The sequence below is a fragment of the Bos indicus x Bos taurus genome, chromosome 6 (genome assembly GCF_003369695.1).
Source record: "Bos indicus x Bos taurus breed Angus x Brahman F1 hybrid chromosome 6, Bos_hybrid_MaternalHap_v2.0, whole genome shotgun sequence".
Taxonomy (NCBI): Eukaryota; Metazoa; Chordata; class Mammalia; order Artiodactyla; family Bovidae; genus Bos; species Bos indicus x Bos taurus.
Window position 1 is genome coordinate 92,779,087 of NC_040081.1, and position 25,447 is coordinate 92,804,533.

At 42.1% G+C, this 25,447-nt stretch overlaps 1 protein-coding gene across 4 annotated transcripts in view; it reads left to right on the plus strand.

The window, feature by feature from the left end:
* Positions 1-25,447, plus strand: part of FRAS1 (Fraser extracellular matrix complex subunit 1) — a 535,024-nt gene that overhangs the window by 462,723 nt on the left and 46,854 nt on the right. For 3 of the 4 annotated variants that reach the window (XM_027544845.1, XM_027544843.1, XM_027544844.1), the window contains 9 exons: positions 491-641; positions 1,933-2,092; positions 4,613-4,781; positions 7,944-8,190; positions 9,545-9,889; positions 11,668-11,828; positions 12,729-12,876; positions 19,463-19,668; positions 23,675-23,831. In XM_027544845.1, coding sequence (XP_027400646.1) covers positions 491-641; positions 1,933-2,092; positions 4,613-4,781; positions 7,944-8,190; positions 9,545-9,889; positions 11,668-11,828; positions 12,729-12,876; positions 19,463-19,668; positions 23,675-23,831 — 1,744 coding nt within the window. Of the gene's footprint in view, positions 1-490; positions 642-1,932; positions 2,093-4,612; positions 4,782-7,943; positions 8,191-9,544; positions 9,890-11,667; positions 11,829-12,728; positions 12,877-19,462; positions 19,669-23,674; positions 23,832-25,447 lie in introns of those variants that run through there. The other variant, XM_027544846.1, reaches the window with a different exon arrangement.

Genomic DNA, 25,447 nt, shown 5'->3' on the forward strand with positions numbered 1-25,447 from the left:
AATGAGTGAATTAAAATTTAGCCAGTATATTTGAGCAGTATTGGGATATTATATATTTGTCTGTCTTAATTTCAAGCACTGTAATCAACTCTTATACGGTATAAAGTGGCCATCTTCCCTGGATTGTATCCTTCTTTCAAAGTTCCAGCCTTCTTTCAAGACCAAACTCAAGCCACCCCCATCCCTAATCCATGTGGAATGAATTGTCCTGGCTCCCTAAAACTGTGGTGCAGTCTTTTCTGCATCTCCCACTATACCACTCACCACAGTTACCTTCCTCATAAGCCTTTCTTCCCCAAGAAAGAATGAACATCAAGGGCAGAGGCTGGGATGGTTTCTGTCCTCATAACCTCTTCAATCCTGACAAAGTTTTCCAGACAGTAAATGCACTTAGTAAATCATGGTTGAACTGAATTAAATCTGAGTCAGAGGGTCTTGTTCCTGCTTTATTCCCATCTCAGGAATTAAATTTAATGGGTTTCTATTCCAGGCAACCAACTTGATCACCAAGAAGGAACTGCTGACCATGGACCCGGACACGGAGGACCTGCAACTTGTCTATGAGATCACCACGGGCCCCAAGCATGGCCACGTGGAGAACAAACTGCAGCCTGGCAGGGCAGTGGCTACCTTCACACAGGGTGAGCACTCAGGAGCTGGGCTTCCCTGGTGGCTTAGATTGTAAAGAATTCACATGCAATTCAGGAGACCCAGGTTTGATCCCTGGATTGGGAAGATCCTTCTGGAGAAGGGAAGGGCAACCCACTCCAGTATTCTTGCCTGGAGAATCCCATGGACGAAGGAGCCTGGCAGGCTACAGTCCATGGGGTTTCAAAGAGTTGGATACGACTGAGCAACTAACACATGAAGTGGGAAGGGTCTGTTCTAACCCCAGTTCCGCTACCTCCCTCATCTTTCTTGCAACCACTGCCAGCTGCTTCCCCCGGACCTATTTACAGACAAATAGATCCTTTGGCATCTAACAATCCAACAGTGAAATTTTACTTCTCCTGATATTTTTTCCCCTGTTACTCCAAATTATGGCCCAAAAAAAGAAAATTTTTATCTTTACCTGGCTTCCTCAGTTCCCAAATTGCTTTCAGTTTTGACCAAGTTGTTTGGAAAAGATCATGTGATACTTGTGGGTTTGCTTTCAAAACAAAAATAGCCACCAGACTTTATGAAACATCTGTGATCCTGTGTGGTTAAATTTTTTTCTCTAAAGGATTATGGATTTTTTGTCTTCAGCAAAGAAAGAAAAATCAACAGGGGTAGATTGCTCAATAGAATAGTTTCCTATTTGGAATCACATCAAGCAAACCAATTTGTATTTTAGTTTACTGGAAACTTTTCAGAGTCTTCTAGACTGCTGTTGGGGATGGACCTGATTGGGAAGACACAACTGTGTCTCACAATTTATGTGCCATATTTCCTTTTAATCCCTGTCCATTTTCCTCAATCCATTTTCTTTCCTAGCCCCATGTTGTCTGTGCCTTGTGAGGGGGATTTTTTAATCCAACCCCAGCTTTTCTCAGTAACACATACCTTCCAAAGAACCTTTATTTTGAAGGAAGTAGGGACAGCTATAAGCATATATGCATGGCAGACGGGGTCAGAGACTTTCCTCTGTTGGCTCTAAGATTTGCTTTAAACTTTCCATAGACATTTATTAAACTGCTTTTTTTTTTGCCAAGACCCTGGGATTGTCATTGTTCAACAGCATAATGGTACTTCTTGTACACAAACAGAATTACAGGATCTTGTTTTAAGATCTGGTAGAAACATTTATTTTTAAGACTACAATCTTTTTTTGTTCCTGGAAAAATAAGTTTTGTCTGTAATCCACTAGAAGAATAAACTGGATGTGTCAGGAGAAATCTATGAGGCTGTCTTTACATCCCCTGGTTAATTCAGTATCTTTTTTTCCCACAGAGGACGTGAACTTGGGGTTGATTCGTTACGTGTTGCATGAAGAGAAGATCCATGAGATGATGGATAGTTTTCAGTTTCTGGTGAAAGATAGTAAACCCAATGTGGTCAACGACAACATCTTCCATATCCAGTGGTCCCTCATCAGTTTTAAATATACCAGGTACAAGTGCTGTAGGTGTTCATTCTTGAGAAATGAAACAGGAAAGCAGAGGAAGCCCAGATGAAGCACCTTGGAGGTCAGCTGTAATCATCCAGTCATGATGGTGGGATGATAATAAGAATAAAAATAATAATTGCACCAAATATTTCTTGAATGCCATATGTAGTGGGTAATTGACATACGTCGTCTTGTTTAATGCTTGCAGTTATGAGATGAGTAACCTTGTTGCCTCCACAATAATGAAGCAACAGAGACAGAAATAGGTTAAGTAACTTATATGAGGGCTTCCCATGTGGCTCAGTGGTAACACGCCTGTCAATGCAGGAGATGCGTGTTTGATTCCTGGGTCGGGAAGATTCCCTGGAAAAGGAAATGGCAACCCGTTCCAATATTCTTGCCTGAGAATCCCATGGACCGAGGAGCCTGGTAGGTTACAGTCCATGGGGTCGCGAGAGTCAGACAAAACTTAGTGACTAAACAACATTAACTTATCTGAAGTCATATAGCTAATAAGCAATAAAGTCCAGTGATCTTAACCATCATGCTTTACTGCTTCTCCTGAAAGTATTTTTCCTTCAGTCTTCAAGTTTAGAAGATAATCCAGAAGAAGTGATGGGGAAAAAATACATTGAAAAAAATAATCACTGGCCTGCAGAAACAGTCTTTGCCTTCTGTCTCCATTCTCCCTGTTCTTAAGCTTATATTCTCCCCTTCGCTCTTTTGGTGTACACAGAATCATGTATCTTTAGTTAAAAATTCATAGCTTAACACAGACAGCTCTTCAAGACACTTTTGTAGTCTTGTTGGGGAGTCCAGAGGTAGAGAGTCACTGAGTGGTAAAACACAGAGCTGATTTTATGGATTAGATTATAACTAGGACTGTAATTTTTGTGGGAGATATAATTATTTAAATCTACATTTCACAGACCCACTAAGAAACCAATCTCATTATAATTCAAATGAAAATTAGATCTTGGGAAGAAAAGAAGCATGCAAACTTGGTTTCATGTGCCCCAGATGGAGGCTATTCTATTGTTACACACACTTGGAGAATGAGTGGAAAATTAGAATTAACATATATATGTGTTTTATATATATATATAATATATATATAGTTATTGTCTAGTCGATAAGTTGTGTCCAACTCTTTTGTGACCCCCACAAACTGTAGCTCACCAGTCTCTGTCCATGGGATTTCCCAGGCAAGAATACTGGAGTGGTTGCCATTTCATTCTCCATTATATACATACACTCTGCTGCCATTTACCTCTTACTTGTAACTCCTTCAGAATTAAATAAGTTGAATAAAACTGATGATGTTTTCTGGACAACCCTCTAATGTTTGATGGACTAACTAATACAGAGAGTCCCCAAACTGGCAATGAAAATAAACCCCTCAAAGGCACTTTGCCTGCAATCCTCATGGCAACAAGCCACAAGTCAAAGTTAATGGCCATCCTCAGTGATGAAAAACAAAGCCCAGGTCAGGTTGAGCTTTTCTCAACCTGGATAGCTTATTATGAATAAATGGCACCTGTATACTTTGCCTCCTGCTTTGCAATTCAACAGAAATTCCTAGCAGCAAGCTAAGTTAATTCTGTGTCTTAGTGATTCCAGCTGCTCTAACAGAATACCATAACTTTGGTGACTTGTTATGTAACTTGACAACAGGAATTTATTTCTCATAGCTCTAGAGGCTGGGAAGTCCAAGACTAAGGTGCTGGCAAATTCAGTGTCTGATGAGGGCCTGCTTCATGGTCCATGGAGAATTGAGTTCTTGCTGTAACTTCTTGTGGCAGAAGGCAAATGGAGCTCTCTTCTATGACGGCACTAATCGCATTCATGAGGGCTTCACTCTTGTATGACTACACTAATCCCATTCATGAGGGCTTCACTCTTGTGACCTAATCACCTTTGCAAAGGTCCTATTACTGTCACAGAGGGGATTAAGGCTTCAACATACAAGTGTGGAGGGGCACACTTCCAGTCTACAGCACCTTGGCCCTCTCCCATTGTCATAAAGCCCCATTTGCCTCGACGCCTTTGTTTCCTTGGCCCAGTTCTCATTTTCTTACTTCTGGCACCACTCTGGCTCTTTTAAACACCCTAGAGACCTGGTCCAGTCAGTTTCCACCTGAACCAAGTTATTAATTGGCTTCCAAGCAGCTTTCTTCCAAAGGAACTCACTGCTAATTACTCTACCACACTTGGATGCCAGTGTTTGTTATTTCTTTGTGTTCTGAAATACGGAGGGCATACCTCCTATGTGCTGTCTTCCACCTCCTTCTAAAAATGGGGCAGATATCCTTCTGCATCCACTCCTTCTTTGGTCACCTGCTTCTATGACTGTCACAAGTGAATATGTTCCATCAGTTGACAGCTAACTTCTTATAGGAACCAAACTACCTCCTCTCAGAACTGTCCGACCCCAGTAACCAACCCTCAGAGATAAGCATTAAGTACACGGATTCTTCGCAGCCCTTTCAGAATTTCAGAGATGGCCTTTTTGTGTGCTTCCAGCTACAATGTCAGTGAGAAAGCAGGGTCAGTGAGTGTCACGGTGCAGAGGACGGGGAACCTGAACCAGTATGCCATTGTCCTGTGTCGCACGGAGCAAGGCACGGCCACCTCCAGCTCCCGGGTGGGCTCCCAGCCGGGACAGCAGGACTATGTGGAGTATGCTGGCCAGGTAGGTGGGCATGGGGGCCTCTGACTCCCGAACTGCCGGTGGGCTGCAGCCAGGCTGGGAGGTGGCTCTCGTCAACTGTGGTAGTTCCCCCTTGTTCACCCCACCTCCCTGCCCATCGCACCCTCCCTCGGGTCACTGCGCTACGTTGTCTTCCCACAGTGCTCTTTCCTTCACAGTCTGTCTAGTCCCTGCTACAGTTTTAACTGCTGTCCAGCTTCTCAATCTTCACATTTTGCTTCAAGAAGAGCCTCCCAGGCACCATGTTGTACACTCAGCCTTTGATATCCTAACCTTTCCTCCCTACTTCTCATTACCTGAAGGGTAGGGAGACTAGCTGGGGAGCTCTTGGAATCGGTGTGTGGGAGATGAGCTTCATTTATAAAGTGAAGGTGGAGTTTTCAATTAACGAATACACACTGCTATATATATAAAATGGATAGCCAACAAAGACCTGTTGTATACCACAGGGGACTATACTTAGTATTCTGTGACAACTTATAAAGGAAAAGAATCTGAAAAGAAGAGATAGATACGTATAACTGAGTCACTTTGCTGTACAACTGAAACTAGCACGGCATTGTAAATCAACTCTACTCAATAAAACAAATGAAGTGAAGGTGGAAACAAGGGGGTGGATTCAACAGACCAGTAAGAATTGATAGGATTCAGCAGTGGGCTAGAGAGTGGACAGAAGGGAGAGATGGATGGTGATGCCTTCGCTGGGAGGGGATGCCAAAGAGGAGCAGGTCTAGCGAGGGGGTGATCTTGATTCTGCTTTGGACATGTTGTGTGTGAGTTGCCTTAGAGAAAATCCGTTGGCGGCTGTTTGGGTTTGTAGGAGTGTAGAGACACACACATGCATGCCTGCATGCACGCACACACACACACATTTGCACATCTCCATGTGACAGCAGTGGTAATTAGTGCCAGGGTGTGAATGAAGGAGAAAAAAGAAAAAGTGAAAGCAAAAGAGAAAAGAGGACATAAATAGTAAACTCCTTTATGGCAAGACACCCTCTACATGTCAGATTTAAGTATTGTACAATACTTGGCACTTATTAGGTATTTATTAAGTGTTTTTTAAAAGTAGTTTCATTATTCTTATGGCAGCATGAATCCCTGTAAAGAGAAGTGGGCTCTCTTTCTGAAGCATTTCAGCTGGACTAAGCTAATGCCTCTTACATAAATTTTTTTTTCATTTTTACTGAAATGTAGTTGATCTAAAATGTGTGTTAGTTTCAAGTGTACAGCAAAGTAATTCATATATATGTGTGTGTGTATATATATATATATACATATATATATTCTTTTTCAGATTCTTTTCCATTATAGATTATTACAAAATATTGAGAATAGTTCCCTATGCTATAAAGTAGGTCCTTGTTATCTTATATATGTGAAAGTCACTCAGTCATGTCTGACTGTTTGTGACCCCATGTACTATACAGTCTATGGAATTCTCCAGGCAAGAATACTGGAGTAGGTAGCCATTCCCTTCTCCAAGGGATCTTCCCGACCCGTGGATTGAACCCAGGTCTCCTGCATTGCAGGCAAATACTGGAGTGGGTATCCTATCCCTCCTCCAGTGGATCTTTCCAACCCAGGAATTGAACTGGGGTCTCCTGTGTTGCAGGTGGATTCTTTACCAGCAGAGCTATCAGGGAAGCCCTGATATCTTATATCTATAGTAGTGTGTATATTTTAATCCCAAACTTCTAATCTATGTCAAATATAAATGAGAAATTAGAATAGATCAGATAAGCTAAGGAATGTTTTAGCAAAATAATAATAAAGAACACATACTTGTGCTTTTCAGAGAATGACAACAGACAGTGTGTTCTAGACCTAAATAGAAACCTTTGAGTGTTTCATTTAGCTGGGAGCATTTTAAAATGTGGATCTTAGTAAAACTTAATTTGATACGTTGATTAGATGCAGAATAGTACATTTTTATTGATGAAAAGCATGTGTTTTTCAGATTTGTGTGACCCTAGAGGTTTAGGACTAGTTTTTACACATTTTAGCTATTTCACAAAATTCAGTCCAGACCCACTGCCTGTCCACTCAGTTTTAGACTGATCCATAAACCTGGTTCCATGTGTAGGTTTTAATCATCTTTTTTATAAAGACAAAGTATAACCAGAAGAAGTCCCTATAAATTCACACTTGTATGCATATAAATTAATTTTTCTATTTTATATCAGGCTAAGTTAATTCACATTATGGATCTACTACATCTAAATGGGAAAGGATGTAATAGTAAAGTTAAAATTCAGTCTGGCCTGTTCATAATGTGACTGTCTCTGAATTCAAACTCCATAATTCAGTACACTGAGATTCTATGTCAGTTTTGATTATATGAGTAATATGGTGATGATGGTAATATCTTGCATTTGTTCCATGCTTTAAAGTAAAGTTAGTGCCTTCATTTTACATTTCTCATTTAGTTCTCCCAGTAAGTATGTGAAATAGACATATTGTTGTTATTTAGCCGATGGCGAATCTGAGGTTTGTGAAGTTTTATAGCCTAACCCAGCTTGGAAGTAACAGAACCAGGACTTGAGGCCAGAATTTCACACTCCAAGTTCAAAGATCTTTCCAGTTAAACTTGCCACAAATGGAAGGAAAACCAAGTAATCAAACGACTTGTGCTGTGACTTTCCTGGTGGCCAAGTGGCTAAGACTCCATGCTTTCAATGCAAAGGGCCTGGGTTCTATCCCTGGTCAGGGAGCTAGATAGCACATGCCAAAACTAAGAGTTCACTTGCCACAACTAAAAAATCCCCTGGGATGCAACCAAGACCCAGCACAACCAAATAAATAGGGAAACAGTTTTTTTAGGTGTTAAAAAAAATGACTCTTGCTGTCCCAGCTGAGTTAATAAAACAGGATATGAATAGTTACCTGCATGGTTTTCTACATTTACCACACGGTAGGAGACATCTCTTCCTTCCATGTCTGTATACAGTGAATCAGCCCCAGTGTGCAGAGGTAGAATGGGGAGAAGTGATACAGCGGGAGGGATTGACAGGAAGAACCAACTGTTTCATTCAGTGGCCTGCCCACTGGACTTGGGTCCTCTTTTTCCCCATGATGCCCTTGGGGAGCGGAGCGGGGGAATCTGAGGCACCTCTTATCTCCTTGCTGTTTCCTTCGTGACAGGTGCAGTTTGATGAGCGAGAGGACACCAAGTCCTGCACCATCGTCATCAACGATGACAACGTGTTTGAGGACGTCGAGAGTTTCACCGTGGAGCTCAGCATGCCAGCGTATGCCCTACTAGGGGAGTTCACCCAGGCGAAGGTCATTATCAATGACACTGAGGACGAGCCTACATTAGAGTTTGATAAGAAGACCTACCGGGTCAACGAGAGTGCTGGCTTTCTGTTTGCACCTATTGAAAGAAAAGGTCTGTTGGTGCCCAAGGCGGCAAGGAGCTGTAATAATAGCTAACGTTTATTCTGTCCCTTTCACATGCCACATGCTCATGTACCATGTTAACTCATGTGTGGGGGTGCATCGTGGGTTATCAACTCACTTCAATCCCCAATAACCATCCTCCCTACAGTGAGTTCTACAGATGGCTTCTCCGTTGAAGTTGTTTGCATGCCCATTTATTCTTAAGTGGGACCAGAAGGCTAGTTACATTTGGCCTTGCAAATGACTCCTGAACTCAGAGTTCTTAATCAATCACCCAGTCCAAAAATATTTAGTAGCCTTGGTCAAGGCAGGCAGTTACAGTGTGCGAGAACTGGCTTCCTGTCTTCTTGGGAGACTGAAAATGTATTTAAAGATTTCCACACGTGAGTGTCACATGTAGAGCTCAGGTGAGAAATTAACTGTGTGTGAGAAATAAAGGGTGATTCCACTGGCGTGGAAAATCAAAAGAAAGATCATATGGATTTACGATTGTGAAATATTGTGACTTTAAAAACACATGGAAATTGAGGGAGGGGCTGTATGAATATGGACTTTTGGTTCACTTTGCTGTACAGAAGAAACTAACACAGCATGGTAAAGTAATTACACTCCAATAATAATATTTAAAAACAAATTTTTTTAAACACTTGGAAATTGATCCCTATTCAAAGCCACAACCAGACTGTAAGTGATGATGTCAGGTATTTTGTTGTTTCTGCTGATGGTGTGTTAGTGTGGCCAACGCTGCAGGTAACACCAACCCTTGGTGATGCCACTCAGAGGACAGATAAGGCTTGTTGGTTGCTCTGAGTCAGCTGGCCGAGCCCAAATAGCCTATCACCCAGGTAAGTGGCAGTGCTAATAAGTAAAGTCGTTTGTTCAGAGAGGCAGGGTGTTTTTGTTTTGTTGTGTCTTCCTTTTTTTTAAACAGGCTTGTTTCTCCCTGAGAGCTAAAGTGCAGAAGTCTATTCAGAAAGGCAGTCAACTGTGCTCATAGCACTGTCTTCAGGACACAATTACTTTTCTACTTAAAGTACCAAGTATGTCTCTTCTCCCTCCACCCGCTGTGGTCTTAGATGGCGGGCAATGAGTCTTGTGAATTAATAGAGCACGAAATTCACAGAATAGGAAATCCATTCCAGGTTGTTTGGTGAAGGATCTGGGATATGTGAAATCCTCAAGTGGCTTAGACCACGGGCTTAAGACACTGCAAAGCAGGGACATTTCCATTAGAGTTTGAATGGAATATGTCAAAAAGAATCATACCCATCAAAATTACGAGATTTTAAAACTTGAGAAATGCTCATTCAACTACTTTGGTATTCTTGCCATTTGTGTTTCAGGGGATTCAAGCAGCATTGTATCTGTGATTTGCTACACGGTCCCCAAGTCAGCTATGGGCAGTAGCCTCTATGCTCTAGAATCGGGCTCTGATTTTAAATCTAGAGGGATGTCTGCCGAGAGTCGAGTGATATTTGGGCCTGGTGTCACCATGTCCACCTGTGATGTCATGCTCATCGATGACAGCGAGTACGAAGAGGAAGAGGAGTTTGAGATTGCCCTGACAGGTGCTTCCGACAACGCCCGCATCGGAAGAATGGCATCGGCCAAGGTGCTCATTGCTGGTCCCAATGATGCTTCTACCGTGTCCTTGGGCAACACGGCTTTTACCATCAGTGAGGATGCAGGTAATGGAGAGCATCTCTGGGCTCCCCTCACTCGTCTCCTGATCCCTTCCTTAAATAGTTTCCTCTTAGTTTTGAGAATGCCCTTAGGATGTTGAGAATGCCATTCCTCAGTGACACGGTTATCAGTGTGAGGCAGGTAATACTCAGCATCAAAACCAAGAATGAAAGGTAGTGAAGGTTAGGAAACTCCATTCACTTATCTTGCTCTGCTTACTGGTGGCAGGAAAAGACCTGACTTAGAGCTCACTGGCTGACTTCTGTGGTCCAAAGGGAGGGTGTAGTGCTAAACATTTGGCATGTGAAGGAGTGGGATGTGATCTGTTGAAGATGGAGGTAAATTATTTAGTGTCCTGCAACTGCCATAACAAATAAATTCAAAATTTCCATGTTTTAACAATGGAACTCTCATTCCCATAACAGCCCAAGGCAGTCAATGGGCAGATTTCTTCCACCCAGGTCTCTTCCCTCTTTGGGCTCCGCATGAATCTCAAAGTCTTCCTCATATTGTTGACAGACATCCTGCTATTAATAAGAGAGTCAGTGGTTGTGCTGAAGGTCTGCTAATCAGCTAATCTGTGCTGATCAAGACCTTGCACCTCTTTGAAGGTGATACTCTTAACGATAGTGAAAACTAAGATTTTGGAGTATTTACTGAATGCCAGCCACCATACCATGTGCATTGCATTCCTTCTTATTTATAGAGAAGAGCAAATGGGGTCCCAGAGAGGTGAAATAAATCATCAAAGACCAGCTAATATGACAGAACTGGATTAGAACCCAGACCTTTCTATTATACTGTGTTCCCTTCCCCATACAACAAATGCCCAGCCATGACTACTTGTCACCTCATGGCTATTGGCTCGAAAAGTACTATTGATGGACTTGTCGCGTAGCTTTTCTCTGACCTTGATTGTGGAAACAGCTAAAAATTTACATGCGTATCATTAGGGCCCTACAAATTATGTTGTCACAGTGGCCAGAAGATGAGCTTCTTTCTGAGATAAGCAATAAGCACATATGGTTTAAGTAATGATGTGTGCAACACTCAGAATAGGGAAATCACCCAGTTAGGAACATTTAACTAGGGACATTCAGCTCCAGGCCTCATAGAGCCCCCTAGCTGGTTCTTCCTTAATTGGCTATTTTTTCTTCTCCATAAATAGGCTTAAGGTGTTTTCAGTGGACCCTCCCCACTTTGTTGTTGTTGTTCAGTCGCTCAGTCGTGTCCGACTCTTTGCAATCCCATGGACTGCAGCACGCCAGGCTTCCCTCTCCTTCACTATCTCCCAGAGTTTGCGCAAACTCATGTCCTTTGAGTCGGTGATGCCATCCAACCATCTCATCTTCTGTCATCCCCTTCTCCTTCTGCCTTCAATCTTTCCCAGTATCAGGGTCTTTTCCAGTGAGTTGGCTCTTCACATCAAGTGGCCAAAGTGTTGAAGTTGCAGTTTCAGCTTCAGTCCTTCCAGTGAATATTGAGGGTTGATTTCCTATGGTGGACCCTCGCCTCTTAAGCCACAAAACTGCTTTCCCCTAAAGGTTGTCTTCCTAGCACCACCTCCGTGGGGCCCTCCCGCAGGTCTGCTCTTGAACTTAATATCCATACAGCCAGGGATGGTGACACCTCTGGGCCTTCAGAGGGCGCACAGAGTGTCACTGAAGGTGGTCTAGGCAAGTGGCAGGATGGAGCTGCTGCAGCGAGGGAAGACATTGTTCTGAAAACCACACTCACACTCTGATTCAAGACTGACCACTGAAACGTGTGCTTCTCAATTCAGGTACAGTGAAGATCCCAGTTATCCGCCACGGGACTGACCTTTCCACCTTCACGTCTGTCTGGTGTGCCACGAGGCCCTCAGACCCAGCGTCTGCCACCCCAGGAGTTGACTACGTTCCCAGCTCTAGGAAGGTGGAGTTCGGACCAGGTGTCACTGAGCAGGTGAGCATGCAGAGGTCAAAGGCCAGATGGGTTGTTCATGTCGTCTCTAGTCTGCTCTCCAAAGTCTCTAGAGGACTCTAAAATATTGAAATATTACTGTCTTCCCTTTCTTCAGACATCTTCCCTTTAAGATGTTTAGAAAAGCTCATGGGTGATAGACACCAAATTATTAGAAAGGATTACCTGTATGGCACAACTGTAGATCCCAAAGGTAATATTGTGAAGTTAATATTGTAATTTTCATCTTTTTAATGTGTGCTTTGGCTTCCAACTAGGCAGGATGAGACAAAAGCTAGCTTTGTCTATCCTTTCCCTAGCCTTCCCCTAATTTGGTGGTGTTGATGTCTGTGTTTCTGAAGGGCTAAGTTGCCGTTACTTTCCCATTCACCTCTGGGACGAGGAAAGGGGAGTATAGAAGAGGTGAAAGCCTTGTATTTCAGGACCATTGGAGAGTTCAAAAACACAGGCCAACAAATCAACCTAGATCTTTGACAAACTCTCCAAATGCCATTTTCAGCATAATATCCAGCATCACTGCGCTTGATTGATTTCAGATGTCTAGAGAAAAAACACCTAGGGTATGTGATAAATTGATCATCATTTTATGGATTTTAAAAATTTACTTTAAGACCAACAGAGAAATGCAAGTTGTTACTTTTATCCTAATCTCCCAAAGGCAAATGAGTGTTGGGTGGTGAGTATTCTATAAGATTTGCTTTGATTTTTCCTCGCTTTTTTAATTAGAAAAAAAAATTATGGAGGGGTATGTGCTAAGTCATGGTGTAATTGACATATAACATTATGTCAGATTCAGGTATACACCATAATGGTTCAATATTTGTCAATACTGTGGAATGAACACCACAATAAGTCTAGTTAACATCCTGATTTTTCTCCTAGTATTGCACCTTGACCATCTTGGATGACACTCAGTATCCAGTGATTGAAGGGCTGGAGACATTTGTGGTTTTCCTCAGCTCCCCACAAGGGGCCGAACTGACCAAACCCTTCCAGGCTGTCATTGCAATTAATGACACATTCCAGGATGGTAAGAGATTGGGGTTACCAGCTGGTGGCTCAGATCAGATTTCTATTACTTCCTTAACATCCACATATATAACATTGGAGCTCATTCACATTTTCACTCAAGAAACGTGTGTGTGTATGAGTACATGCATGTGCACATTTTTACATAGAAATATGGGGCAGAAATAATCATTCGTATTTCTGGCACTCTGCTAGGCACACTTGAGGATATTGCACATTCAGTCCAGGTCACCACTTTAAAGTGAGTATCGCAATAAAGCAAGTCAGATGAATTTATTGGTTTCCCAGTGTATATAAAAGTTTACACCATACTGTAGTTTATTAGGGGCTTGCATTGTGTCTAAAAAAACAAATGTACCTTAATTTTAAAATATTTTATTGCTAAAATGCTAATCATCTTCTGAGCTTTTCACGAATCATAATCTTTCCTTCATAGAAACATCAAAGATCACTGATCACAATCACTGTAATGAATATAATAATAATGAAAAAGTTTGAAGTATTGGGAGAGTTACCAACATGAAACATAGAGACACAAAGTGAGCAAATGCTGTTGGGAAAATGGCGCCATAGACTTGTTCAACACATGATTGCCACAAATCTTCGATTTGTCAAAAATATAGTTTCTATAAAGGGCAGTCAAGTGAAGTACAATAAAATGAGGCATGCCTGGTTGGGCTGTGTCCTCAGAAGCTCAAGCTCTAGTTGGGGGGATCAGACCCTCAAACAGAAAAAGTAGAATATATTATGATAAATGACCTAATAGTATGATAAATCTAGTAGTGTACGGGAGAGGGGGCTGAATTGTAACTAAGTGTGGAAGAATCCTAGAAGATTTCACAAAGGAAGTGATATTTAAGCAGAGTCTTTAGGTGTGGTAGGAGTTTATCTGATGGATAATAAAATGTTTCTAAATGGAGAACTATAGTATATGTAAGGTATGCAATTTTGAAAGACGCATATTTGGAGAACAGTGAGATGCTTACTTTTGCTTCGAGCCTGGCAGGAGGTGAATGGAAGGAAATGAAATGGAAAGACATGTTGGAGACAAGTTCTGAGATGTCTTATATTCCAGCATCAGGAATTCATAGGTACAGGGGAGCAGCGGATGCTTCTAAGCAGAGGAGTGGTGTGATTTTTGTTAGAGAAAACTAATACTGACCATCCTGTGGGTGATGTGCAGGACAAATAGACACAGGCACCCAGACAAAGTGGTGCTGGTGGTAAAGAACCCCCTGCCAATGCAGGAGATGTAAGAGACGCAGGCGCAGTCCCTGGGTCGGGAGGATCCCCTGGAGGAGGGCAAGGCAACCCACTCCAGTATTCTTGCCTGGGGATTTCCATGGACAGAGAAGCCTGGCCAGCTACGGTTCAGAGGGTCACAAAGAGTCGGACACAACTGAAGCAACTGAGCACACACACAAGCACCTGAACAAAAATATGAGTGCCCAGTGAAGAGCTGGCCTAAGTAAAAAGCGAATGAACGGGAAAGCATAGTTGTTTCTGGGAAAGAATTGGTGAAATCTAAAATTGCCAGATTCTAGAGTTGGGTAGAGAAGATCAAGTCAAACCTTTCACTTCAAGCAGGGGGACCCTCCTCAGCCTCCTTAGGGATCAACATAGAACCCATGATGACATTCTTCAGTGACTACACAGAGTCATCAAAGAAGGAACAGGAAGCCCAGCAGGGTTATCATTAATGTCTTTGTTTTTAAATAATTTATTCACTTATATAGTTTTAAAAAAGGCTTCCTAGGTGGCTCAGTGGTAAAGAATCCATCTGCCAATGTAGGAGACATAGGTTTGATCCCTGGGTCAGGAAGATCTCCTGGAGAAGGAAATGGCAACCCACTCCAGTATTCTTGCCTGGAGAATCCCATGGAAGAATCCCAATGGACAGAAGAATCTAGCAGTTTACAGTCCTTGGGGTCACAAAGAGTAGAACATGACTGATCAACTGAGCACACATAACTAAGAAAAAGTAAACAGCAAAAATCATACTATGAAAATTGTCTTCCTTCTATCCCTGTCTCCCAGACTTCCATCTCCCCTTCCTGAAGACAACTATTTGAAGCAGTTTTTTGTTATATGTTTTCATATATCCAAAATAGTATCTTATTTTAGACTTATGTTTATTGAGGTCTAACTTACATAAATCAAAGTTCACCCACCACAACAATCCAAGATGTTGAACAGTTCCGGCATCCTACTTCCCTGAGAGGTTTAACCCTATGCTTCCACAGCAGAGGGTGTAAGTTTGATTCCTGGTAGGAGAAGTAAGATCCCCTGGTAGGGGATCCCACATGCTACCTCCATGGTCCAAAAAAAAAAAAAAATCCTTACAAAGTCAGCTTTCAGCCTCCCAAAGTGATCTTAGCTCCTTTTGTCTTTCTCCACTGGGCTGAAATGGCCGTTAAATCATCTAAGTGGCTCATCTCAGAATATTTTCTGTTTTCACCTTTCTCTTCTGCTCTGATACCTAGAATTAGACTTGGTGTTGCCCTGAAGATGCTGAGCAAGGCAAGAAAGGCCTTGTAGCTGCTACCGCATGGCAATCTTGTATGTGCAGTTGTGTCTCACCATTAACTCAAACCAGAGGCAGGAGTTTTCCTCAATCACAGACTTAACCATCACCCATACAGAGTCCACCGCATTCCAGGCGGGTTGTGTTTGCACTCACTTTGTCAGTTACTAAGAAGATTAGCAGGTGATATTTTCCATGCCTAAAACTGGTGCTTAACACTAGGGATTACAGAGGAGTAGAGAGTAGAGTCTTGCAATCTATTTCAGGACATCAGACTTACACAAATGTGAGGATAACTGCAAATTGATGTTCTCAGAGATGTGTTGGTGATAGTGCATGATTCCCACTGTGAGCCTGTGAGTCTTCCAGGAGCCTTCTGTGAGCCTTCCTTCTCCCATTCACACATCCTATCCTAGTGAAATAGAAATGGTTCTGCAGTCAGACAGAACTGACCCTCAGGGCCGGCACCCCTACTTCCTCTGAGGACTGTAGTGGGGTCCCCAGTCACCAGGCCATGGACCTGTACTTTATCCATGGCCTGTTAGGACCCGGGGCGCACAGCAGGAGGTGTGTGGCAGGCTGGGGAACTAAGCTTCATCTGTATTTGCAGCCACTCCCCTTTGGACTTCCCTGGTGGCTCAGACCGTAAAGCGTCTGCCTACAATGCGGGAGACCTCGGTTCAATCCCTGGGTCAGGAAGATCTCCAGGAGAAGGAAATGGCAACCCACTCCAGTACTCTTGCCTGGAAAATCCCGTGGATGGAGGAGCCTGGTAGGCTACAGTCCATGGGGTCGCAAAGAGTCAGATACAACTGAGCAACTTCACTTTCTTTCACTTTCCGCTTTGGTCTCATTACCACCTGAGCTCCGCCTCCTGTCAGATCAACAGTGGCATTCGATTGTCGTAGGAGGGTGAACCCTACTGTGAACTGTGCATTCGAGGGATCTAGGTTGTGTGCTTCTTATGAGAATCGTCCCAAACCCGCCCCCTGCTCCCAACTCCTGTCCGTGGAAAAGTTGTCTTCTGTGGAGCCAGTCCCTGGTGTCAAAATGGTTGGAGATCGCTGCCTTGTAGGGTTTGCCAAGAGGATAAGAAATGACGTGTATGGAAGCCCTTAACACAATGCCTGACCTGGGTTGGGCCTTTGTACATCTTAACCTCCACGCATAAATTTGTCCCCAATCCAGATTGCCTTTCCTTTGTCTCTGCTCAGTCTCCCACTGAACTGAGGGCTCCTTAAAAGCAGAGACTTCCCAGAAAACAGTCATGAGAAGTGTTCACCCACTTCTTTCTTTTCTTTTCCTCCTTTTTTTTTTTTTTTTTAGCAGATAGGCATGGGAAAGAAAAGTGAAATGAAAGTGAAGTCTCTCAGTCGTGTCTGACTCTTTGCGACCCTGTGGACTGTAGCCTACCAGGCTCCTCTGTCCATGGGATTTTCCAGGCAAGAGGACTGGAATGGGTTGCCATTTCCTTCTCCAGAGGATCGTCTCGACCCAGGGATCGAACCTAGATTTCCCGCATTGCAGGCAGATGCTTTACCCTCTGAGCCACCAGGGAAGCCATAGGCATGGGCCTATGTGTTAGAGGGAAAAGGGAAAGAAGTCTTTTACATCTCAAGAGAAATCTGGAGTTGATTAATACATGAGATAGCCCAAACATTACCACTTTAGCTTTTAATTCACCTCCACCCTGATGCCTGTCAAGCCAGCAAAAAAATCAATCTACAGCATTAGATAAAATCTGCCACGAGCAGAAAAGTTTTCTTGCTTGTGTTGCTTTTTGCCTGACAACAAGCTCCCTTCTTGTCGTCATGTGCAAGGTCATGTCATTCCCACCCCTTTCTTAGAAGCACAGACCGTTCTCGATGGAAAGAGTCCCAGATGGGTAATGTGTAGGACCTCATACCGAAGTCACTCATCTTTTTAGAGATATCTTCTGGGTTTTTCTTTAGTGATAAATGGTAATAGGCTTAGCTCAGATAATAGATTTGTTTTATATTTGCCAATGCCGACAGTTCTGAGCCGTGGACAGGTTGGAGGCAGAGAGCTTTCTATGTGTTGTCTTGTACAGAGCTTTGTGCTCACTCCTTCTGTTCGTTCCTTTCAGTTTGGGCAAGGCATGTTGGAGGCAGCCAGGAAATACATGTTTTAGCTTTAAGGTCATCTTTCTGTAGCTCCAAAGACGATTTGACATATGACTGGACAGATGACTACCTCTTTGTATTTTTCATAAAGAAAATAATAACTGTCACTCAGCAAAATGTTGGTCTCAGAAGGAGACACGCTTTAATGCAGAATGTTACCTAAGGCCTTGTAGAAAGCAAGGAGGAAAAACTGATCCAATATGTTCAGAAGCCTGGAGATGGGAAGCAATACACACCATGATATGGTAATTCCTGCCAACATTTGCTTCAAATTTTGATGCTGGAGAAGATTTGAAAGTCCCTTGGACAGCAAGAGATTAAACCAGTCAATCCTAAGGGAAATCAACCCTGAATATTCATTGATGTTGACTGATGCTCCAATACTTTGGTCACTTGATGCAAAGAGCCAACTCATCAGAAGAGATTCTAATGCTGGGAAAGATTGAGGGCAGGAGGAGAATGGGACGGCAGAGGATGAGATGGTTGGATGGCATCACCAGCTCAACATGAGTTTGAGCAAACTCAGGGAGGTAGTGAAGAACAAGGAAGCCTAGTGTGCTGCAGTCCATGGGGGTCACAAAGAGTTGTACACACCTTAGTGACTGAACAGCAATAACCACATTAGAGTGCCCTCTTTTTGCTGTATTGAGCACTAATCTCATTCAGTTCAATCCTCCCAATAATTTTACAAGTTAGATATTAACATTTCCAATTTACATATTTAAAAAAAGGAAGAAGCAAGGTTCAGAATCTAAATAACTTTTCCTGCAGAGAGAGACTGCCAGCTTGCTTAGTCATGTCAGACTGTCGGACATGTCTGACTGTCTGTGGGACATGTCCAACTATTGGGTGTATCCGACTGTGGGACATGGACTGTAGCCTACCAGGCTCCTCTATCCATGGGATCTCCCAGGCAGGAATACTGACATGGGTTGCCATTTCCTTCTCCAGGGGATTGTCCTGACCCGGGGATGGAACCCTTGGCTCCTGCATTGGCAGGTGGATTCTTTACCACTGCGCCAGCCACTGGCCAAATGCAGCTTGTAGGTGTGTTTTGTTCGGCTGCAATAGTTTTGGCCTGAATGGAATTTTTTTTTTACCATTTTAAATGCTTGCTATTTTGAAATTTAGGAGCTATGACCTAAAAATGCAGATCTCTGGCTTTGTTTGAAAATAGGGAGACCTGCCAGCAAAAGAATGAAGCTAAGGGGCAGCCCTCTTTAAACACAACCTGTTCTTTCCAATTGTCCCTGTTCTCTATGGTCTTTCTGGCCCGGCACCCATGTGAGTGGTCATTTATCATCAGGTTTACACTGCTCTTTTCTTTGTAGCCTTAGAAGGAACATGAACTTTTTGGGGTTCGCAGGTCTCAACATTTTTCTTCCACCTGGCGCATATCTTCATTTGCATCACCTATCTGCATTTGAGATGGTGACTGTTCCCTGAAGCTGAGCAAACTTGATTTGTTCTATTTTGTTGGAACTACACTCACAGTGCAGCTAGCTTCCCTGGTGGCTCAGAAAGTAAAGAATCTGCCTGCAATGCAGGAGACTGGGGTTCGATCCCTGGGTTGGGAAGATCCCCTGGAGAAGGGACTGTCTATCCACTCCAGTATTCTTGTCTAGAAAACCCCATGGACAGAGGAGCCTGGTGGGCTATAGTCCATGGGGTCGCAGAGTGGGACACGACTGAGCAACCAACACTGTCACTTCACTTTCTTTCACACTCATGGGGGAAGCAGTTTCTTGGTCCTGAGAGCAGTAGGCAGGCCTTGAAATCTGCTGATTGCCTGTGATTTATCAGCCTCTGGTGGTCCTCAGTGGCGCCTTCCTGCCAGGTTGCTGAGGGCCCACGAGGGCTACCGCCACCTCCCTCGGTGTCCCGCTAACAGTGCCTCCATCTTTCCTTCTCTCACCCAGTGCCCAGCATGCAGTTTGCCAAGGATTTGCTCCTGGTGAAGGAGAAGGAGGGCGTCCTGCATGTGCCCATCATTCGGAGTGGAGACCTGAGCTATGAGTCATCGGTGAGGTGCTATACTCAGGGCCTTTCAGCTCAGGTCATGGAGGACTTTGAGGAGAGAAGAAACGCAGACTCTTCACGGATTACGTTTCTCAAAGGGGAGAAAGTAAGTGGATTCGTGGTGGCTGAAAGATGGGTTTCTCTCCTTCCTTGATGCCTTTATTTGTCCATAGTGAAGTAATTCAGACAAACTCTGAACATCCTAAGATGTTCTAATTAATTGTTCACATTGGGTTGGCCAAAAAGTTCGTTCTGAATTTTCCATTACATCTTACGGGAAAACCTGAACAGATTTTTTGGCCAACGCAATACTTTCAACGATATCATCTCTTCTATGTAGCTGTCTTCTCTGTTGCCCACTTAGCACCAGCTACCTATGTCATTGGTTGAGCTGGGAAGTTTAGATGGTGTAGAATCTTCTTGGAATTTAGCAGAATCAGATGACTAGGGACTTCTCTTAATCTGAAACCACATTGAAGAGGAATGCAGTCCACAAATGTTGTCTGGAGGAGACAGTTTTCTAATACCTGGGTCCCGGTTGCAGGCCAATACACATTCTGGTATAGGGCCCGCAGTACAGGATTGCACAGGTAGAGTTGAGCAGATTCAGGTTCGGGAAGTATTTTCTTGGTAATATAATGCAAAATGATGCATACAGACGAGGAAACTCCTGAGAAATTCCAGTCACTAAATATGGCTGCATCAGAATCAAATAGGGCTTCCCTAGTGGCTCAGAGTAAAGAATCCACTTGCAATGCAGGAAACTCGGGAGACGCAGGTTTGATCCCTAAGTTGGAAAGATCTGCTGGAGGAGGAAATGGCAACCCACTCCAGTATTCTTGCTGGGAAAGAGTCCCATGGACAGTGGAATGTGGGGAGCTGTAGTCTATAGGGTGACAAAGAGTCAGACATGACTGAGCACACACACACATCAGAATCAAGCCTGCAGCCTCAGTGTATATCCAAAGCACATACTGAATGGGAGTTGTATTTCCCCATTTTTTGGATCTCAGTTTCAGATGACTAAGTCAGTTGTGGCCCTGATTGCAAGGCCGCAGCCCTTGGTTCAAAGTATGGAGTTCCCATTGGTCATTTCAAGGCCTTTTCTCATTTTGTTGATTGATTCATTTCATTTTACCCCTATTCTGCAGACAGTCACAGTCCTTCCCCATCTGAGGTCGTCAATCCATTGTCTGTTAATGTGTGTCTCTTATTTTGTATTTGTTCTTTGCAAAGGCCTCGTTCTTTATATATATAATTTTAATTTATAAAACTGCTACTGTGTTATATTTTTTCACACGTTTTCTGTGTTTTCTCAGCAATATGTTTTGGGTATCTGTGCATGTCATTTATGTGTATATCTAATCTGTTGCTTCAAACTGTTGCCTAGTATTTCATGATGTGCATTTACTACCTTTTACTCATTCACTCTCAGCAACAGACAGTGAAGCTCCTCCATTTCAGTTCCCAGTCACCGCCTAACACTCTGCCATTACTAACAGTACCACCAGGCAAATCCTCCTACCTGTCCACTTCCTCAGCAGCAAAATTGCTGGACTCCAGGGCATGAATGTGCTTAATTAAAAAAAAAAATAGTATTAGGATACTTTCCAAAATGTCACTAACGGGACATGAAGGTTGCTAAAACCCTACATCCTCTTCTATACTTTTCCAGTTACTGATTTTTACTAATCTGATATGTATAATGTTATATCTCATTTCAATTTGCCTTTCTCCAATTATTTCTATGTTTTGCTCAGATGGCAAAGAATCCACCTGCAATGTGGGAGACCTGGATTCGATCCCTGGGTTGGGAAGATCCCTTGGAGGAGGGCATGGCAACCCACTCCAGTATTCTTGCCTGGAGAATCCCCATGGACAGAGGAGCCTGGCAGGCTACGGGTTGCAAAGAGTCAGACACAACTGAGCGACTAAGCAAAGCACATGCTTGTTAGTTCATTGAGTTTCCTCTTACAAGAATCTATTATTTTTAACCTTTGTTACTTATTTTATTGTGTTGCTATCTTTTTCTTACTGATTTGCAGTAGTTTCTTGTGTACTCTTGGGTTTCCCTCATGGCTCAGAGGTTAAAGCGTCTGCCTCCAATGTGGGAGACCGGGTTTCAATCCCTGGTTCGGGAAGATCCCCTGGAGAAGGAGATGGCAACCCACTCCAGTATTCTTGCCTGGAGAATACTCTAAATATTCTTAATGTTAATAATTCTGAATAGTAATATTAATCCTTGCCAACTTTAGACATTTTAGCTCCTATAAGCGTAGTTTCCTTTTCTGTCTCTCATCTACTACCATTGACCTTGGTGTTCTTAGTTGAACAGAAATCTTCATTTTGATATAATCAAGCATATGAAGTTCAGTTCAGTTCACTTCAATTCTGTTGCTCAGTTGTGTCCGACTCTTTGTGACCCCATGGACTACAAGCATATGAAGGTTTTGCCTTATGATTAGTTCTTTTGAAGTTTAGCGGAATACTTTACCCATCCCAGGTCACCCGATTCTTCCTCCATTCTTTACCACCAAAAGAAAGTAATAGTTTCCTTCTCTGAGACTCTCAAGTCTTTTACGCATGCATGACTCATAAAACCCCTGTCTTAGTTTTGTATTTTATGGGAATTTTACTGGTGGCAGGTTGAAACACATATTAAAACACACACACACATAAGTACTGTAAATATGATCTTCAGCTTTGAGTCTGCATGTCTGTATTTGTTTTAAATTCAAAAGAGGATTCTCTGCCTATCCAAGAGGCAGTTTGTAATTTAGTAAAATCATAAAGAAAATACAGCTTAGTAGTCTAGATGTTACCCACATGGCAGCCTATTCATAAGCACGTTTTGGAATCTTCATCTCCTTCGTCATGCTGAGCAATGTCTTTGGAACTTGTCATTTACCAGAATGTCCTTTTTTAAAATTTATTTTTAATTGCAGAATAATTTTTTACAGTGGTTTCTGCCATAGAACAATGTGAATCAATCATAAGTATACATTATACCCCCCATCCTGCACCCTCCAGGGGGAAAGGGTGGGATGAATTGAGAGAATAGCATTGAAACATATTTATTACCATATGTAAAATATATAGCTAATGGAATGTTGCTGTATGACACAGGGAGAAGGTCTTTTATTTTTAAGATATACTGAAGAGTCATTATTAAATTCATGCTTTCCATAAAGAAATTCTTGCTGTAAGAAAAATGTGAGAGGGATAATAAAAGCATGCTTCAGGAACTTAAAACCAGGTTAGCAAACCACAGGTAAATGTTCACAGAAATAGTCTCCCTCCATCTAGGATGACTCAGGGGGTGTGACAGTAAAAGCTCCATACCCACATATCCTATGCAATATGGTACTATAGTGAGTTTAGGATCAGCCAACTACAAATAATCACACTTCATATCATGACTATGCTATCAAGGCTGCTCTGTTGTTGTGACCTTATTTTACATTTCCCCAAGAAGTCAGTCCTCAGAAGAGAATATTCAGTTTGGGAAACACTTGATTTCTTTCCATCCAACAGGGATTTAGATTGTGTTCTCTGACATTCAGTTCTCAGCAGTTTTCAAGTGAGACACCATTTGGCAGCTCTTTATAGAGTTCTGCAGCTTTTAAAGGTGTCTTTAGCCTAACAGGAAGCTTTTCTGACTTCCTTATAAGACTCCTCAATTTTCGCAAAGGAAGAAGAACATTATTCACCTCTCCAGGATTTCTAATCCATATGTTAAACCCTCACCATCAGAAATCTACCTATCATAACATGTACAAGGGTGTAGATGAGTCCAGGCAAAATGTGAGGAAGCACACAAATGTTCTCCAAATGCTTTTTAGTGATTCATTTTATTGCTCTAGTTTTTCATAACTTATGACCAATAATTCAAAATGGTTTGGAATATTGAATACAAAGCTCCACATATAGGTAGGTCCATCTAGGTATGACTGTTAAGACTTAAATATTCTATTTTATAAATGGTTGGAATCTTTTGAATTTGTGTTGGCTCTTTGATGCTGCAAAGAAGAAAAATTACTTTCCAGGGAAAGGTGAGCAAATGATTGATACCTCGCTGCAAGTTTTAATCTCTCTTGTGCCCTTGGCTCTAGATGAAGAACTGTACTGTCTATATACACGATGACTCCATGTTTGAGCCTGAGGAACAGTTCAGGGTCTACCTTGGCCGTCCTCTTGGGAACCACTGGAGTGGAGCCAGAGTTGGAAAGAATCACATGGCCACCATCACCATATCTAATGATGAAGATGGTAACAGAAGAAATTGCCTTTAGTTTCTCTTAGGTTGATGGGACTTGAACTGATGTTTCATAGTAATGTTTTAATGTAATTATAGGTGTTTTGAAAAATAAAAGCACTGTAAAAATGTCTAATGGTAACAGTTGGAGTATTCATAAAAAAAAATAGTCTTGGAATATTTATAGGAAACAATTATACTCCAATTTAAAAAAAAAAAATGCAGCAAGGGATCCCTTCCACAGAGCTCCGATTTTTTTTACTATAATTTTTTTTTTAATTTAAATTGAAAATTTTTAAACATACAGTTTTAACTGGATGTTTATTTGGGCTTTTTTGTTCCTGCTGTGTGACATGTAGACTATTAGTTCCCTGACCAGGGATCGAAACCACAGCCTCTGCGTTGGAAGCAAGGAGCCTTAACCGCTGGACCATCAGGGAAGTCACAGAGCTCTAGTATTTTTAATCACATTGTTCCCTAGCACATCACCAAGACATAAGGAATGAGTGTGGTTAAGAGCTAGGACAGAAACACTAAGACAGACACAGAATAAAAACTGTTTAAGTCCCGGCAATTCAGGAGCAGGGCTGGAAATACAATCAGAGTCAGTTGAATCCAATGAACTGATTTAAAACACTGCCACCTTCCTGGAAAAGTCTAATTTCTCAGTTTTATTCTCTCTAATTGATTTGGCCTACTAACCTAAAAATACTTAAATTCTTTAGTCAAGTGCTAGCAAAGAATGACCCAGGCACCAAAGAAAACAAAATCTGTTTTAAATAGGGACATAGCTGTTTTATTAAAATAGATATTTTAATGAATGGACAACAATACTACAACTAGTAATAGCTTTTTTATTGAATATTGATTATATACCAAGAACTGTTATAAGCATATTATTTAAAAAAAAAAAAACTTTATTTAATCCTGACAGTAAGCTTTTGAGGTAGGTGTTATTATCCTATATTATAGGTAAAGAAATTGAACCCCAGCAAAGTTATCTTATTTATGCTCTTAGTTACACAACTGTGAGGAATAAAACTGCATGTAAAACCTTATTGTATCAGATTCTAGAATCTACACAAGAGTCAGTGAGACTCAGGGTTTTTAATATAAAATATAGACTAACTTGAATTGGGGGGGAAAAATTTAAAAGCCAGCCTTGAAGTTGAATTAGCCGTTTACCGAAGGAGACAGGTTCAGATCTGAGGTGAACCCCTCCTGTTCACGCAGTACTTAGATTGTACTTAGCCCAGTACTTAGGCTCAGAGAAGTCACCGGTTCACACTGTTACAGCGACACACCTCAGTCTCAGAGAGCGTACACAGTAAAACTATGAAGTCTCAAATGAGACGTGTCTTTGACAATTAGGAAGAATGGATTTTCTGAGAGAGAAGAGGGAAGTGAACATAGAGACACCAGACATTTCTGGAAAAGTCTATGATATGTTTTTAGAGGGTATAAGGTTTGTAATTGCTCCCAATTCTTCTCTCTTCTTATCTCACTGTTTCCACCACTACCTCATTGCCCTTCCCCATGAGAATATAATACAAAGGAAGGCATGGTTCGAACTTTAAAAAAAAAAAGTTATTCATTTCACAGCAATGAGGGTAGTACTTCAAATCAGATT